This window comes from Lissotriton vulgaris, chromosome 1_2 (genome assembly GCF_964263255.1).
Source record: "Lissotriton vulgaris chromosome 1_2, aLisVul1.2, whole genome shotgun sequence".
NCBI classification, from domain to species: Eukaryota; Metazoa; Chordata; class Amphibia; order Caudata; family Salamandridae; genus Lissotriton; species Lissotriton vulgaris.
The window spans coordinates 39,499,473-39,518,195 of NC_141686.1; the positions used below are offsets into that span (position 1 = coordinate 39,499,473).

Here is an 18,723-nt window from a genome sequence, read left to right on the forward strand (position 1 = left end):
TGAGTATTGGTTCAACATGCTGCAGGTAGTGCAGAACGCTGTGGCCAGAGCTATTCTTATGGTAAAAACCAGAACACGTGTGTCACCTCACCTGAAGGCTGTACACTGACTCCCGGTTAGAAAGAGGTTTCAGTTTAAGGCCCTAGCGCTTGCTTATCGTGCCTTCCATGATACGGGTGCAGTATACCTGAGGAATAGGATCCAATGTTACCAGCCTCAACGGGTCCTTAGATCCTCCAAACAATCACTCATGGTGATTCCAAAGATCACGAAATCTCGGATTGGAGGAAGGTCATTCCAGGTTCAAGCGGCTCGTTTGTGGAATGAATTACCTCTACATCTTAGGCAGGCTCAGGGCCTACTGTTTTTTAGAAACAACTTAAAACGTGGCTGTTCCAACAATAACTACGGGTGGGGTGATTCTACAGGATACTTCAGTTTCGAGATTAGCACCCGGACAATCTGTGTGAGTATCCGCACTTTATAAATATCTAATTTCATTTCATTTAATTTCAGCCCCGCACACATCCTGCATAATTCACGCTTCTGACTTATACAACATTATATCAGTCAAAGGGGCTACCTTACCCCGGGGAAGATTAAAAGGAATTATGGGCGAGAGGATGGGGGGTGCCCATGATGCAATCACGTTGGTGCCGATCTAATACATATGTTATGGGCCTCCACTTCCCCGCATACTTATTGGCATTGCGTATGCGAAACTGTGATGGTAATAACAGGCCGCAAATTGGACCAGACCTGGGAGGAATGCATACTGCATCTCTATGCTAGGAGCAAAAAATTAAGGGCACCATCTTGCTTCCTAGATCTGGTCATGATAACTGCAAAAATCATGAAAGAAAACGGAGGAAAAGGCCGGAGCTGCCATCAATAGTGGCATGGCGTCAGTCTCTAATGGTTTGGGCTAGAGCAGAAGCCTCTGCGCTCCGCATTAGAGATATTTGGGGTCTTTGCAAAGTCATGTTAACACCACACTGGGACACCATTCTGTATAACACGGGACACTGGAGGGAGATGCGCACGTTGCCGCTGCTCCCCCTAATGGAGATCTTGTGCCGGAGAATACGCAGCCAGAAGGCCCTCGTGGCGAACAATGAGTCTGGTGGATAGCCCTGGCTCCTCAGTCGCAAGAGCCGGGGCTTCACTACAGGTGGTAGGGGCCTATCAGTGCTGTAGTAGGCGGGATCCAGTAGAGTTAGTTCGAACACACTTCTCCTGCTCACGCGAATGCGCTCCCAATTTTTAATCTGCATACGCCAATTGCAGTGCACCCCTCTATACACAAACCTTGCAAACTATTTCCTGCACTGCACACGAAACATAGGGGTACAACCTGGAACCTCCTCGGGCCATAAGTAGGGCGACCAACCATCCGTAAATTTCACGGACAGTCCGTAATTTCGGCCGTCTGTCCGTTGTCCATGAAGGATTGTTTAACAGACGCCATTTGTTTGAATTTTAACCGGGCACCGGTCCCACCACCCTAACACCGTAAAAGCTTACACCCACCTCCCTTCTTGACTCCGAGGCTGCTCCAAAGCTCAGACACCCAGCAGCATTGGAGAGGGACAGCGGGATGGCAACCCTCACACCTCCAGCCCTTGATGAGCTGTTAAGAGGCGCTTGAAGGTGACTGAGAGGGAGGGGCTGCAGCTTCAGGAGCAGGAGCATCTATTCAGATGCAAACAGCCCTGAATGCGTCACCTCTCTGCAATTTAGAGGGGGCCTCACACATTCCCTTCCTATGAAGAAAATAGGCAACATCTGTGGGTTTTTCTACAGAAGGTTGTGGTTGCCCCTAGATTAAATGATGTAATTCTTTGAAATAGCGCAATCATTTTGCACAGGTTTGGTCTGGCTGTGACGGGCAGTAGGCCCGATTTTTATTGATTCTGCAGGTATAAAATTGAGATGCCTCGTGGCCTCCTGTTTAGCAGAGCCTCATCCACAATGTGAGTTTTCTTGGCAGGAAATGAGAAAAGTAATACAGAAGGAGGGGAGAAACCCTAACGACTCATTTAAAGCGGAGGCTTCCCTAACATTAAATCACAGTCACAAACTGACCTAAATCTTTAACAGGTGAGAAGAAGTGAAAACCCAAGATCTTAGCTGAGGCTTGCTATTTGTAAAAATCGCCTCCTTGCATCCACAGGTATAGAAACCAAATGCCATTGCATGCCCTGTCCCACCACTGCGGCCCTTGTGCATGCAACAGTGAGCATTTGAGGTAAGAAGATGCATCTCTCCCATAGTCATGAAAGAACACAACACCATATCCTTCTCCAGGCACAGACGGGTTCACGCATATTCGGAATCCTCTTCGGCTACTGGTACTGGTACAAATGTGTGTCAGTAGGCAGCCCTGATGATCATGTACTCACTCTCTCCTCTTCATGCTGAAGTCACTCTTAGCTTTCATAAATTGCAGATGAACACCGCAGAGTGGTTGGATCAGCAATATTTAGAGAGTCAGAAGGTGCTAGCAATGGGTAGGCCAGCTATGGAGCCTCTCACCAACCCCTGGCTGTGCAAACATCCTAGAACCGTCCCTGATTACACCGAGGCAGCACGTGGTTCTCTTCACAGAGCTTAATTACTGTCACTAAATTGTAAATAAATCTCCCGCACCCACACTGATTAACAAAGTATGGAGGACAATCAGTTGAATCAGTTCTCTTAGAGTATCTCCTTTAGGTACTGTACATCACAGTGGGGGATGGCAAAACTAATATTTTGGAAAGAGCCAGTCTTCTCGTTGTCTTGTCCAGGAGGGGGTGAGGATCCCTACCCCACCCTGGAAGAGACCAAGATGATACTAAAATACGGCATGCCCACCCTGGTGGATCCTATTCCCCCTCCAGTGATGGCTCTTGTCCCCCATGTGGTGGCTCCTGTCCCCCTCCCCCCGCCTGTGATGGCTCCTGTACCCCCCTGTGCTGGATCCTGTCTCTGCCCTGAGTGGCTTCTATCCCAGTCCTGGAATGGCTCCTGCAGGGAGGGTGAAGTTCTTGATGGGCCTCTTCTCAAAAAGGCTCAGCTCAAAATTAATATGAAAAGGTGGGCGAGTGAGTAAGTGCAGGGATGGGTGGATGGCTGAATGAATTAGTGAAAGGGTGAATGGATAAATGAAAGATTGAATTGAAAGATAATGAGAGAGGATGGATGGATTGATGAGTGAGTGGAAAGATGGAAGAGATAGAAAGGTAAATAGCTGGATGTATGGGTGGAAGGGTAGCTGGATGGGTAAAAGGGTGGATGGATGAGTGACAGGATGGATGAGTGAAAAGGTGGATGATGAGTGAGTCGGTGGATGGATGAGTGAAATGATGCATGGATTGATGAATTGATAAGGACAAGGGTGAATGGATGGACGGATGATTGAAAGGGTGGATGTAAGGATGGATGAGTGAGTGAAAGGGAATGTAGATGTACAAAAGGATTAATAATGAGTGAAGGAGTGAAAGGATGACGGAAAGGATGGATGAGTGATAGGGCCAATGGATGGATTCATGAGTGGATGAGTAGATGGATGGGTGGGTGGATGGATGGAAGGAAGGATGGCTAAGTGAAAGGGTCAATGGAGAGAGAAAGGGAGGATCAATGGATGACTAAAAGGGTGGATGGGTGGAAGGATGAGTGACTGGGTGGATGGATGAGTAAGTGAAAGGATGGCTGGATGGGTGAAAGGGTAAATGACTGGATGGATGAGTGAATGGATGGATGGGTAGAAGAGTGGATGGATGAGTGTACAGATGCATAGGTTGAAAGAGTGGATGGATGAGTGAAATGATAGCTGGAAGGATATATGATGTATAGGTTTGCAAATGGTTTAATATGTTTGGATATGGCTGGGCTTACTTATATACTATTGCGCGACCTATGTTATGTTATGTTATGTTATGTTATTAAATTATTTATTAAGTGCACTAACACTGATTAGTTTCTTGGCGCTGAGTTTGACAGTAACACAACAGAGGTAAAAAAAATAGGATTTAAAAAGCTTGTCTGAAAAGCCAAGTCTTCAGTGCTTTCCGAAAAGGTAGAAGATCTTGACAGAGCCGAATTTCTAGTGGCAAGGTATTCCATATGCGGGGGGCAAGTGCTGCAAACCTACGTCCACCAGAACGTTTGAGCTTGAACGGGGGGATCTGAAGAAGGCCCAGATGGAGTGAGCAAAGGTTGCGGGGGGGAGCATATCTGGTGATTAATTGATTAATGAACTTGGGGCTTTTGCCATGCAGTGATTTAAAAATCATGCAGCCTGCCTTGAAAGCACAGCGTTGTGTGATCGGAAGCCAGTGCAGTTTAGTAAGAAGGGGGGTCGCTGCTTGCCACCTTGGTTGCTTCAGTATCATCCTGGCAGCATAGTTCTGTACCATCTGGAGACGCTTGAGTAGAAAGACTGGGAGACCCAAATAGATGGCGTTCGCATAATCCAGATGGGACATAACAGTGGGGATCACAACCTGGGTAGTGGCCTCTAGCGTTAATAGTCGCCGAACCTTCCTGATTTTTTTAAGCTGATAGAAACACTTGGAAACCACCTGGCCTACTTGTGCCTTTAATGAAAGGTCACTGTCCACGATGACTCCCAGCGTTTTAGCCGATGGTGATGGTTGTGGAGCTTGACCCAGGTCTAAGGGCCAGTATTGAGGGCCCCAGTGCTTAGCGCTGTCCCCAGTCAATACCAGTTCTGTTTTCCCCGGGTTCAATTTCAATTGAACCCTATCACTATGACGTGTCTGTATAAAGTATTCAATTGTCCTGAAGTTTTGTCCTGAATTTTGACCTCCTGTCCTGAATTTGTGTCCTGAATTTTGACCCTTTGTCCTGAATTTTTACACTCACTGTCCTGAATTTGCACCTATGCCAGATGGTCACCCTAGCCAATAGGAGCTCTTCCCACGACCGCCACAATTTTGGCATAAAGCTATGTGGGTGACTTAAGGGTGACAGCGTAGCAGAGAGCCCTGCATTAGCTAGTGATGTCATCATAATAAAATGCTCAGAAGTTGTTCTTTTGGTCCCTCCCCCCTTTGTTTTTTGTACTATAAGAGTTAATCGTTTTTTATAATCAATTGTAACTCAGCCATAGCATTGAAAAGAATAGTGACCTACGCCCGACATGGCATCTAATCGATGTGACTTCTCGCTGGCCAGTAATTGCACCGAAACACTACTGCTTAACTGTTCTCCTTTGCATTATGTAATATGCTACTGTACTTGTATTGCAGTAAAATTAAACCCAATAAACAGATGGTTAAAAAAACTGTGGGGTTGGCAAAGAGAACTGTATTTGTTGCGACCCTTTGTTGGGCGTGTCTCGGTGTTGCGCGTGAGTGATGAGAGGGAAGGATGCTTTCATGTTGTCTTGGGGTCCCTGCTTAGCAGTGGGACGTAGGAGGACGTGTTAGATATAAAAGCACACGCTGTACTTGTAATTAACTGCAAGTTATAATCTCCTCTGCAGCTCCTGTGTTTTGTTTCATGGTTTCTATTTTGCTAGAAGCAGAAGAAAGAGGCCAGGATCAACCGTGGTGGTGTGTTATAGGTGGCCTGTTGGGGTCGGGCTACTGCAGCACCACACTCCGGAATAGAGAGCGTGTTCCAGCGCTGGAATTTGGTTGGAGGTGCATGGGCATAATATCAATGCCCTAACTTGTGTAGCTGGCCCCGAAATTTGAGTTTTTGGTTGCAAACACCGGTGAGCAAGATAGCGACTGCCCCCGAACTGTCTGGTTGCGGATCACCCTAAATTTCAATTTGTGACTTTGCCAGCGGCTGGTTGCTGAACCTTTACAAGCACCCTTGCAAGCAGGCATCAGGCCGGACAGGGCACTCCTATAAGACTTGGAGAATCATTTGACCAATGTGATCAATTGGAGAATCGTATGACCACTACTACAGCTCCTGGTACGGGAAACTCCTGAGGCATTGCAATTGTGGACCAAAGTCTCTCATGGACTTCTTTACTATTCTCTTTGTCCTGCCCGCCATTTTGCGGCCGTTCTCAGCAGTTTTTTCCCTGGTCCCCGACCCGTCATCTTGTCCATTCCCTCGTCTTTTTTCCCTTTTCCCTCTTTTCCCCCTTGAGGATCCTCAAATGTTTCTTCCCCTCTCTGCTTTGCCTTTTCTCCATACCCTCGAATCCCTCCCACCCTCCCTTGGTGTTGTGACTACGTCCCCCCTCCGACCCACTTAATGGAACTCTGCCTAAGGAAATCTACTATGTTTGTATATTTATGTATATAGGGATAACTCTAATCACTAGTATAGGCAGTAGACCTTTGTACCATCTACCATTCCTATGTGACTCTTAGAGTATATCCATTCATATCCCTTCCCTATGTATATAGAGATAACTCTAATCACTAGTATATGCAGTAGACCATTGTACCCTACTATTCCTATGTGACTCTTAGAGTATATCCATTCATATCCCTTGCCTATGTGTATAGAGATAACTCTAATCACTAGTATATGCAGTAGACCGCTGTGCTCTCTACCATTCCTATGTGACTCTTAGAGTATATCCATGTGTATCCCTTCCCTATGTATATAGAGATAACTCTAATCACTAGTATATGCGGTTGACCTTTGAACTACCTACCATTCCTATGTGACTCTTAGAGTATATCCAGTCATATCCCTTCCCTATGTATATAGAGATAACTCTAATCACTAGTATATGCAGTAGACCTTTGTACTATCTACCATTTCTATGTGACTCTTAGAGTATATCCATTTGTATCTCCTCCTTGTGTGACTTTACATCTTGTACATTTGCAATTTTTTCTGATTGTATCCGTTATGTAACGCATGTAATCCTAAGTCCTTATGTTTCTCAACTGGTTCTTATGTAAAGCGCTCTGACACCTTCGGGTAAAGTTCGCGCTATATAAAATCGCATAAATAAATAAATATTAAGGCGGCTTTTCATCATCAGAAGGGCAGCGCTGTGCCGAGTCGGCAGACACCACAAAAACGAGGGCAATCGATAAGGCCCAGCAATTCAAATGAGAACTTGCATAAGGCAAACATGCTTCTGAATGCATACAATGATGCCCAAGTGGGTGAATGGAAGTTGGTGACCTGGCTGTAGCCATGAGCCTTTTTAAAGGCAAGCAGGCCAAGCTCTGCATAAGTGCCAAGAGGCCAATCAACTGGGGAACACGGTGCAGCAGAAATACCACACAACAATCAGTGCTCGATCCATTCACCTCACAAAGATGAAAGGGTTAGCGATCCCCACCACCCCGTGCCAGCGAGACGGGCAACACAGGGCCCTGGACTGACTGGGTTTTAGGAGCTTTAATTAAAATACATCGGAACGATTTTGCGAGTAAAGAAAATAAAGGGAACAACATCCACTAGATCATGCCTTGGGGATGTAACCTCCCACAAGCACGTTTCAAATTAAAAGATAAGCATCTCCCCGCTTCTACTTACAGGCGCTCTCAGCGCAGGAATAGAAAGGTGAAAAGTTCTCAATGCACGAATGAAAACACGAAGCAGAGCAGATGCAAGCTGGGTCTCTACTTCATGTTAATCAGGTGAGTGGCTGGAACAACCGGCCGCGAGGACACCTTTCTCCAGCTGCCCCAACTCTCAACACTAACACTCCACCCAGGGCACAAGTCCTATAAAAACACGTGGGGGGACTGACCAAGTTGTAGGCAGTATGCACGTGACATCATGACGCGTGACAACACATCACATGACGTCGCGACACGTGAGATCTCACATGGCATCAGAGGAAGTGGCCTCACTGGAATACTCTGCATTAGGATGAGTAGCACTATAAAAAAAAATAGCACTAGTTATATTGTTATTTGTGTAAATACTGGGACAGATCATCCCATCTGGCATTCTTACAGTGCGTACACTTATATAAAGGGACTGAAAAAAGTAAAAAGCATGCATCTCTGTGGAAAGAGGGTTCTTGTGTGGAAATGATGGTCCTTGAACGAAGGTTTGGGTTGAAGACCTTTATTAGGTTTTAAGCATGGAGAAAGAAAAACCCACAACCGCTCATCCTGGTGTTCCCGCTGCAGCTGTCAAACTCACAGAAGCACGAGAGCTCCAGAACGATCAGCATATACAAATGACAACAGTGCCTGAGAACAGGCGCGCGACATACAAATTGTCCTTAAAGGAATAAGGACAATTTGTCACCACAACAGTCTATTAAGTGTCTATGAAGAGATAACAAGCTGTGTGCTTTTGTTTCCTCTCCTGTGCATTTGCATTTAAGTGAGAGGTTCCAGGCCGCTTCCCGTCTGATAATCGATCAACAGGAGGCCTGATGCCCCTTAACTTCTTCTTTTATCTTTGGCACAGCTGAAGGTGTAAAAAAAGCACCCCTAACTCAGGGCTGGCTTTAGGGCAGTGCGACTGGTGTGGCCGCACTGGGCGCTGACCTGTGGAGGGGGGCGCTGTGAGCGCAGGTGGGCGCTGTATTTAGCAATATTTTATGATAGGAGTGATGAGGGGCAATTTTGCAGGTGGTAGGGAGAGACTTTGAGAAGGTGGTCATGGGATATGGGGTGCCAAAAGTGATTGTCGCACCGGGCACCACCATCGTTAAAGCCAGCCCTGCCCTAACTGCCTGCCCGTTGCTGCTGAGAATGAAAAGCAGACAACGTGCTGAAGCTGCTGAACGTGTCCCGGTGTCTGAAAATGACATTGGGACACGTTCAACTTATTTCTGTGGAGCCCACCTTCTTGGCAGGGGGGACGGCGTCCACCCTGGGAAAAGAGTAGGTGGACGTTGTCCCGACTCATGCCCTTACTCCACCGCTGATCGCCCCGGAACATGGAACTCTGATGGTGGCTTCCATGTTCCAACCAGGCCTCAACGCGTGGTTTAGCCTGGCTGTGACTATGGGCTTTACTTGTGGAGGTGCAGGCTAAAGATGGATGACAAATGCTGTAAGTACAGAAGACTTTTGCTAAAAGCTATGACTGAGAACGGGTGGTTCTGCAGCACCTGCCATCTAGACTGAGAGGCCCAGATTTGCCATTGTTGTCCCTGGGTCACACTGTCAGCAAAACTAAAGCAGTGGTGGGAGAGCGAAGTCGGACTGGCCTAGAGGGCAAGCAGGCAGTGCCTGTCAAGCAAGTCAAGCATGTCAGTGTGTGGCCGTTTTTTTTTTACTGTTTATGGGTCTGTGTGATGGACTGTGTACTAATTAAAGAAGTCCAAATCATAGCAAGGTGGTAGGTTCCAAGATGTAATTTATTAAGCCCAGTTTCAGGTAAGTAGAAAGAAGTTAGATAGTAGTAGGATGGTAAGTAATAGTAGCCCCACCAGGAGCAGCCTCCCTGCTGCTCAGCCTCTCATCTTCAAATGACACTGACCAAAACCAAACACCAACATTCTGTGACATCATTTAACATTCTCCAGTCATTCAGGCTGAACAGAAGGGAGAGTATTGGTTCAAAGAAAGAAGAGAAGAAATCACGTTACAACATATCCTCTTTCTTTACATCAACAAAAGAAAGAATAAGAAACAGAGTAAAAGATAGCAAGAAGTACTATCTTAAATGCAATAATACATGGTAAGAAAATGCAATAATGCAATAGCATAAAAATGCAAAGCAACAATACAACAGCATCAAATGCAATAATAAAACAACAGAATTAAAATGCAATAATAAAGCAACAGCAAGAAATGCAATAATACAATACGAAGAAAATTGCAGCAAAACAATGGCACACACAACATCCCCTTTTCTCACAAAGGAAAACAAAAGATATGCCATGAAATGCACACACCTGAAGGGACCAAAAGTCTCAAGCAAAACATGAAGCAAACCACAAGTAGAAACATACAGCTGCATTGAAATGCATAAAACAGCACTCGTACGCCTGACGTCTCAGGCACCCCTACAATCCATGAAACCCATCACCGGCAAATAAGAATAGAAAAAGACAAAGAAGAGCCGTGAAGGAAACAGTGAACCAACGCTGCAAACATGACAGAACCAAAACACAGAACATAGAAAAGTAAGTACGTGGTAGTATACCCCCTCAGAAACAAGCACTGTGATAGGAAAGTACAGAGCACCCCACACAAGAAGAAAAATGCAGCAAGAAACTGGGATACACTCGCCCACAAACAGCATGAAATGTACTGGGATGCACTCACCCATGAAATGGAATACAATGTACAGGGATACACTCACCCAAGAAACAGAATAACAATGTACTGGCATACACTCATCCAAAATTGAACTGAGGTGTACTCACACACGAATCAGAATAAAATGTATTGGGATGCACTCACCCAAGAAACAAAAATAAAATGAGCTGGGATGCAATCATCCATGAAAACAGAAGCACATTGACAGCACAATGACAAATAACCCTAAAACGAAGTCAAAAGCACTAACAGCCACATGCATCATTGTAGGAAGTTGCGATTCCTAAATTGCGAAAATTAAGGAATCTCAATTTAGGAATCGCAAATTCCTATGCATGAAGAAATCGCAAAAGTATTAGCGATTTCTTAATTTTCCTTATTTGCGATTCCTTAATTGCGAATCGCAAATAAGGAAATGCTTTACATTGATCCCTATGGGCCTAGAGGCCCATAGGAATCAATGGGAAGGCATTCTCATTTTGCGAATTCGCAATTAAGGAATCGCAAAATGAGAATGCAATTTCAAGGGTGCAGGAGGGGGTCCAAAGGACCCCCCCTGCACCCCTGGAATGTCATGTAAGTACATTTTACTCACACACATGTCCCAAGGGCATGTGTGTGTGTGTAACATGTAAGTTTCAAAAATGCATTTATTTGCATTTTTGAAACTTTTCGCAAATTACCATGAAGGTTTACTTCATGGTAATTTTTCCCTTCAAAATTGTGAATTCGCAAATTAAAATTAATCATGCATAGCATTTAAGGAATCGCAAAATTTGCGATTCCTTAAATGCTATCGCAATTTGAGAAATCGCAAAAGATTGCGAATTCTTAAATTGCGATACATGAGATATTAATTATGCATCCCAAAAAGTGATTTTGGAATCGCAAACGGCCGAATTTTGCGATTCGCACCGTTTGCGATTCCAAAATCGCTTGATGCATGTGCCTGTAAGAGTACAATCCACAGCAATAATAACCGTACATTCAACAGTAGGTGTACAGTATATAAAATATAAGTGCTAATAAAGCAGAAATATATGACATTTTCCATTTTTTTGGTTGTATCAGAACGATAAACAAAATGTAAACCAGAAACATACATCATATGCAACCAAGCACAATGTACTGTAATCCACTAACTTGTTAAAAAAAACAAGTTAAAATAAATATTGTAGTCACCGTAGTCATCTTAGATGCAGAAAGATCCATAGACTCGGTTTTGAGCCCCGTTGCATGCTCCAAATGTTTTTAAAAATTTAAACGGCCTGGAATGCGCCTCTTCATCACCTCGCCCACAATCCGTTTAAGTTGTAGCATGTCAAGTCTCGCAGATGGCGCTGCGACTTCTGGCTTGGGTGGCTTGCGGCAAAGACGTGCAGACCAGCTTTGCTCAGCAGGAAACTGTTGCACGATAGGGAAGACGTCTGAGAAGACCCTTCGTAGGTAGCAGAAGGAAGGTACGTGAGCACACGCTACCTGTGACTCGCACATAACCGCATGCATTGCTTGTCTCGTGCAATGTTACTTTCAAGATTTGAAAGTGGCAGTTGAGCAGCACCGACAATTTCAGGTCTGAGGGTAGAGTAACAATAATAGACAAAAGGGGGGCTTGGGGGAGGGAGCCGACCGCCGGGAGGTCCCCTCCCCCGGGCGGATTGGGAGGGCTGCGAGGGGTTCACATTAAGAAGTTGCCAGAAGGTTCCAGATTTGGGCTGGTTTAGTAGGACCAGCATAGCCCAATTATAAATCCCCTTAACACTGCCTACCAGCCACCATTTTAGGTTTGGTGACCTGGTGGCTAGGAGGGCTTGCAGCTTTTTTGTGTAGGGAAATTTGTGAGGTGCTTTTAGGTGTTTTGGGCAACATTTATTGTTTCCTTTGTTTGTTCACTTATTGCCATGGAGGACTATCGTGTTTTGGAAGCCATGCGACTGCTGTCGGAAGCAGGTCGCATGGATTTGCTGGTGGGAGGGGGGCCGGCGCGCCCCCAGCGCCAGGCCTCCGCCGGCGTGTCCGCTGCGGTTTTGGCGTGTTCTTCGCCTAAGAAGAGGCGTGCAGGCCAGGTAAGTGAAAGGGGCCGGTCTCGTACGAGGAAGCCGGCCCCTTCCTTGCAGGCGCGTTTGTTGGCGGGGGATGGGGAAGCCCCGGTAGCTGTGGGCGCTCCCGTAGTTGTGGGTACTGGCGCGGGACCGGCCCCTTTGTCGGTTACGGAGTCCCGGGGTGGGGCGGGAGGCGCTCCGGCGGCAGGGCAGACGGCTCGCATGCAGCCGGGTCGGGCGTCAGGCGCGCAATTGATTTCTTCGGCGGGGCGGAGGGTATAGGTTTGGAGGCAGAAGCGCTCGCTCCCGCTCCTGTTGTCCCGGCCAAGCGGGGGGGGGGGCGTAGAGGGAGTAAGAAGCGCTCCGCTTCTGACCCCATTGGGGAGCGCCGTGTGGAGCCGGCGCTTGTCATGTCTGCGCGAGGGGCGCGTAGGGGCTCTTTTCAATTGGATGATTGGCAGGGGGCAGAGCACCAGCACGATATGCCGGATTTGGATATTGCACAGCATTTTGTGGCAGAGACACAGCGGATTGTTGACCCACGCGCTGGTATGTTGTTAACCCCTTCAAACCTTGCTGTATCAGGGATAGATGTGGCTGATGTTAGGGCTTCTAGCCAGCTTGTTACAGGTGGGTTGGGAAGACAGGTTGGTATGGAGCCTCATGCTGGCCAGGTTGTTTTTCCACAGGATGTTGGTACTGCTCATGGGGATTTGGACAGTAATGCGGGCAGCCCGTTGCTATTCTCTACCCCTGGTTCTTATGTGGGTGCTGCTTTGTCTGTTGGAGGGGGATCCAGAGGAGAGGGTGAGTGGGCCCAGATGGGTGAAAGTAGTTCTATGTCTGGTGAGGTTTTGGGCCAGGACTCTGCAAGGTCAGGGGCTGTTGTGTTTCCTGGTTTTCAGGAGGGGAGTGTCCATTTGCGGAGGGATGACAGGAGATTGTCACAGGGGGGTCATGGAGCCTTTCATGGTGAGAGTCGGGGTCTGCACCTGCGCATGGCCCAGGGTTGGGGGGATTGGGTAGGGCTGTAGTGGATGATTTTGTGGGGTTGGTTCACCCTGGTGTGAGGTTTGCAGGGGCTGTGGGTTTCTCAAATACGTTGTTGGAGCGTGAGGGGATTTCTAGGCAGGTGAGTGGAGGGCCTGTCCACGGGGATGCTAGAGGTCCTTATCTCATGTTAGGTTCTCCTGGATGGGAGCATTTCGGTACGGCAGGTTTGGCGCAGCGTGGTTTTCACAAGGATATTGAGGGCCACGCAAGGGGTGTGGGGGTCCCTCTGCAGGCCTCTTTTTCAGCGGCAGCAGGCGCTAACTTGGATGAGAGTGATGAGGAGGAGATGATAGGCGACTCTCCGGTTAGGGGAGTGCCATTGAAGGGTTGCATTAGGGGACGTTCTTTGGAGAGGTGTCAGGGGTCGTTTGTTGATGCTAATTTACGGAGGTCAAGGTCTGTTTCGAGTGTTGCATTTAGGGACCCTAGCACACCAGTCCAAACTTTTTCTTTTCAGGATAGGAATAGGGGCGGCGATCCAGACTTGGCAGGGCGCGGTCCAGTCCACTTTCGCCAAGGGGAAGCGACGAGAATGCCTAGCGCGGCCCTCTCTGTTCCACCGAGGGATCCCGCCGCGGCCAGCACACGAGGGTCTGGCGTGACCCCGCTGGCCCCAACGAGTAGCAGGTATAGGTGGCAGGCCTTGCCGGCGGCTATGGAGCTGCAGAGTCAACACGCGGGGAGGTACAGGCGCGTACAGCCTGCTCCCCCTCATGGAGTTCCAAAATCTTTGAAATGTACAGTTGTTGATACCGGGTTGGGTAAGACCCGTGGTGATTTGTTGCATACCAGTGTGGATTCAGTGGTGTTGGACTACGATGAAGAGAGTCCTGAAGAAGGTGAATTGCGGGATACGGAGGGGGGGGTACCCTCTCATGCTTCTCATAGTGTTTTACAGGCTCCAGTGGTCCAGAGTAAAGTGCAAGGGAGAAGAGAGCACGGCCCATCGAGTAGGGCGCCTCGCAGACCGGATGCATTGACCTCGGCGCCACGGGCGGAGCCATCGAGTGTGGTCTCTCTGTTGCCAGGTGAGCAATCAGCCACACAGGCCAAACCTATGATGGTGTCTGTGGGTACTGGTGGTGACACAAATATAGATATTGGTGCTAGCCGTTTGGTCAAAGGTAGATACGTACAGGACACTGCAGTTGGTACAGATGATGTGGTAGAAGTTACGAATAAAGTTGAAAGTGGTGTTATGGCTGGTGCTTCCAGCAAAGTTAAAGAGCCAGTGGCCAGTAAGGAGTTAAAGATCAAAAAATTGCCTTATATGGGGGTTACGAAACCTTTAGGTGCTCATTTAATGTTAAGCACCAAGGAACGCATTTGGAATGGTGAGTATGTGGAACTCCTTAAGCTACTGCACCGGGAAGTCCGGTCTAAAGAGGGATCTAAAGAGGAGGAATTTGAACTGGCTAAACGACCTAGAGTGCCCTTGACTATCGAAAACTGGACAGCGGCATTCTTGATTTATGCCAGTGTATATTGCGAAAAGTTCCCTGAGCGCAGCGTTTCCCTTTTTAAATACATGGACGTCATTCGTAAGGCACAGATCACCGGGGGTGGTTTTGCTTGGTCCCAGTATGATGAGGAATTTAGGGCCAGGATGGCTTGGGATCCTGAGGCTAAGTGGGGGGAGCTGGATAATGACTTGTGGCAACATACAATGGGGTCAGCGTCAGGGGGAAAAACCATTTTCACGGCCAGTGGTTTGCCATTAGTTTACCGGCCCTTTCAGGGGAAGCCCACCCGGGGAGGGGTGGGGGTCAATGCAACCATGCACTCGGGGTCTGGTTTCTGTTGGGAATTTAACAGGGGCTCCTGCACCAGAGAGTATTGTAAATTTAAACATGAATGCTCAGGTTGTGGTAGGAAACATCCGTTGTCCAAATGTTGGGACAACCAACCCTCTGAGAGCCCCAAAGGGAAGCAAACGGGTTCAGGAACTTCAAGTACGACCTCACAGTTTTCAGGGGGACGGGGATACAGAGGTGCTAAGGGTGCTGGGTCCAAGGGCTCGTACACCAGTTAAGTTAGAGAAGCTGCGCATTGCTTTACATGGTTACGAAGACGAGTCAGCAAAACTTACAATATTGGAAGGTTTTCAGTTTGGTTTCCGGCTGGGTTACCTGGGCTCTCGGGAACGGAGGTGGTCTGCCAATTTAAAATCAGCTTCTGAACATGCCACAGTGGTACAAGACAAACTTAATAAAGAGGTACATGAAGGGAGGATGGCTGGCCCGTTTCATGATTGGCCGATCCTTAACTTGATTGTTTCACCAATTGGAGTTGTCCCGAAGAAGGAGCCGGGACAGTTTAGATTGATTCAACACTTGTCATGGCCTGAAGGGTTGTCTGTTAATGATTTTATTGACCCAGAGGCAGTGTCTGTCTCTTACTCTTCGGTTGACGTGGCCATGTCACTGGTTGTGACCGCGGGCGCAGCCGCTGAGATGGCTAAGTGTGACATCAAGTCTGCTTTCCGGCTGTTGCCTGTCCACCCGGACGATTGGAGCCTTTTAGGTATACAATTCGATGGTAAATGGTACGTGGACAAGGCTCTGCCGATGGGCTGCTCCATATCATGTGCTTTGTTTGAGTGTTTTAGTACTTTTCTGCAATGGTACTTTTCCCATCAGTCCGGTCATTCACTTGTAACACACTATCTCGATGATTTTTTCTTTGTCGGATCCCCGGGCTCCGCGGAGTGCCAGAAGGCTCTGGACACATTCCAAGGGCTCATGGAGGATCTGGGAGTCCCTTTGGCTCCCGAGAAAACAATGGGCCCTGCCACTGTCCTCTCCTTTTTGGGTATTGAAATAGATTCTGTGGTTATGTCAGCTCGCCTGCCCGAGGACAAAAGGGTCAACATGGTTGAATTACTGGATGTGATGTTGGCAAAGAAAAAAGTGTTGGTGAAAGAGATTCAAGTGCTTTTGGGCCATTTGAATTTTGCCTGCAGAGTGGTGAGAGCGGGCAGGACCTTTTGTAGAAGACTGGGCAGGGCTTTGGCAGGTCATCAATTGCCTCACCATCGTGTTCGTCTGTCTGCTGGGGTTAAGGAGGATTTGAGAATGTGGAAGTTTTTCCTGAATTCCTTCAATGGTGTTCCCTTGGTCAGAGATGTTGACTTTCAGTGGGATGTACAAATGTTTTCGGATGCTGCTGGCAGTGATGGTTTTGGGCTCTTTTGGAATGGCAAATGGTGTGCAGAACGTTGGCCTGATGAATGGTTGAATGGTGGTCGTAGCATCACTTTCCTGGAACTGTTCCCTTTACTGGTCGCCTTGACCCTGTGGGGGGAGGAATTGGCACACAAGAAAGTGCTGTTTCGTGTGGATAACATGACTGTTGTGGAGATAGTGAATCGCCAATCGGCCAGGGACGAACAAGTGTTGAAACTTATGAGAGTTTTCGTTCTGGGTTGTCTGAAACACGATATTCATTTTCGTGCCTTACACATTCCTGGCGTGGACAATGACATTGCGGATGCTCTGTCTCGTTCACAGTGGGGGAGATTCCGTGGACTGGCAAGGGACGCAGACAGATCCCCGACTCCGATGCCGAGTCATCTGTGGCATGTCGGCGAGGTCGGGTCATACAATTGGTGGTAGGTTCTTTGTCTGTGTCTACGCGTTCTGCGTATTCCCTGGCGTGGAAGGAATTCCTGGAATCTGGTGCTGTCAGAAGGGAGGATCTGTCGCGTCGGTCAGATGATGTTGTTAATTTCATACTGGACCTCATGGATAAGGGTTTAACCAAAGTAACCATTGCTGGGAAACTGGCGGGGATTGCTTTCATGGGGAAGTTGTTGTGGGGTTATCCTCCATCAGCGGGGGAAATTGGTAGGAGGATGCTGGAGGGTTGGGCCAGGGAGCAAGGGCACGTTGGTAGATCCAGAGCCCCCCTATCTTGGCAAGTTCTTGCCAGACTAATCACAGTTTTGCCTTTAGTTTGTTCGGATGATTTTGAGGCATGTGTTTTCTCGATGCTGATGGTGTTCATGTTTTTTGGAGCTTTCAGAGTATCGGAGTTGTTGGGGTCGAAATATAAGTGTGGATTGTTTTGGAAGGACGTTTTTTGTTATGATGAGGGAGTTCACGTCTGGTTGGCCAGTTCTAAAACTGATCAGACGGGTAAGGGGAAAGGTGTGTGGTTACAGGCACGTGCTCCGAAGCTTACTTGCCCTCTAATGCTGGCGCGGCGCTGGCGTTCATTATGTGGAGGTGGTGATGAAGTCCTTGTTTTCCGACATATCAATGGCACCCCTGTAACAACTTATCAATTGCGAATGGTTTTGCGCAAAGCTCTACAGCACATAGGTCTTGATGGCAATCTCTATGGTACTCACTCTTTCCGAATAGGTGCAGCCACTGAGGCTTTTAACAGAGTTTGGTCCGAGAGGGATATTATGCGACTGGGGCGCTGGTCTTCCAACTGTTTCCAGCGTTATGTGAGGAGCTCTGCTGAAGAGGCGCATGCGTCGTCCTCCTTCACATGATTCTAACTCTTTTTTCTTTTTCAGGATCCGTTGTTGGGCCTCGCTCCTCGGTGGTAACGGTCTGGATAGTGGGGCATTCCTTTGTCAAGTGGGCCAGAGTCCAGGCAGCGAAGAGTTATTTTGGAGATCGACTTGGTTTCAATGATCGAATGTTTAACGTGATCTGGAAGGGTAAAGGCGGGATGCTCTGGAGAGAGTTAATCCCTTGTTTGAACAACAACTTGGTGGGCGGTTTATGCCCAGATATTTTAGTTATTCATTTGGGAGAAAATGACCTATGTGCTACGAAAGGTGTAGTTTTGCTACGAGCTATGAAACGAGATTTAGGCCTCATTAAGGACATGTGGGCTGGGTGCCATGTTTTTTGGACAGAGTTGATTCCCCGTAGGATATGGAGAGGAGCTGTGAACCCCAGGGCTGTCGATCGGGCTAGGAAGAAAGTGAATTCAGAGGTGTCTCGTTGCTGTAGGAGCCTTGGTTTCAGCAGGATTTCACATAGGGACATTAAGTTTGAGTCTGTTGAGTTTTTTAGGGACGATGGAGTTCATTTGTCCCGTGTGGGCATGGATCTTTACTTGTTGGAGCTCCGTGAGGTCTTAGCCCGGGCATTAACTATGCAGCGTTGATTTTCTCGTTTCTCTTTCGCTTCGCGGTTGGGGGGGCAGAAAGGGAGGCGTGTCTTCCCCCGCCTACCTTTCTGGGTGGCGGTGTTTTTTGTATATCGTTACGGTTTTAGGCAGATTGCTGGTTGAGTATTAGTTCAAGTATTTCTTTGACAAGTGCTGGGGTATGTTGGTCATGGTTTGACCGTTCAGTTTTGTGAGGGGGGTATCTGCAGGAGTGCAGGGTCAGGCAGGGTTTATGGTTATGGAGGACCTGACTGTTGTTATTGCAATTGTGGTTTGACGAATAAAGTTTTAACGATGACGTATGTTTGATCAATGACGAAATGTTTTATTGA

At 47.6% G+C, this 18,723-nt stretch overlaps 1 protein-coding gene across 1 annotated transcript; it reads left to right on the forward strand.

Moving 5' to 3' along the window:
* Positions 1-13,385: 13,385 nt before the first annotated feature.
* On the forward strand, positions 13,386-18,388 carry LOC147733887 (uncharacterized). The gene is made up of 2 exons (XM_086953597.1): positions 13,386-14,289; positions 17,787-18,388. The coding sequence occupies exons 1-2, from the start codon at positions 13,386-13,388 to the stop codon at positions 18,386-18,388; spliced, it is 1,506 nt and encodes a 501-aa protein (XP_086809723.1).
* The last annotated feature ends 335 nt before the right edge of the window (positions 18,389-18,723 follow it).

Coding starts and splice junctions, on each gene's coding strand:
- LOC147733887 (XM_086953597.1), top strand. CDS start 13,386: ATGTTAGGTTCTCCTGGATGGGAGCATTTCGGTACGGCAGGTTTGGCG. Junction 14,290..17,786: donor TGTGGTCTCTCTGTTGCCAG/GTGAGCAATCAG, acceptor TTTCTTTTTCAG/GATCCGTTGTTGGGCCTCGC.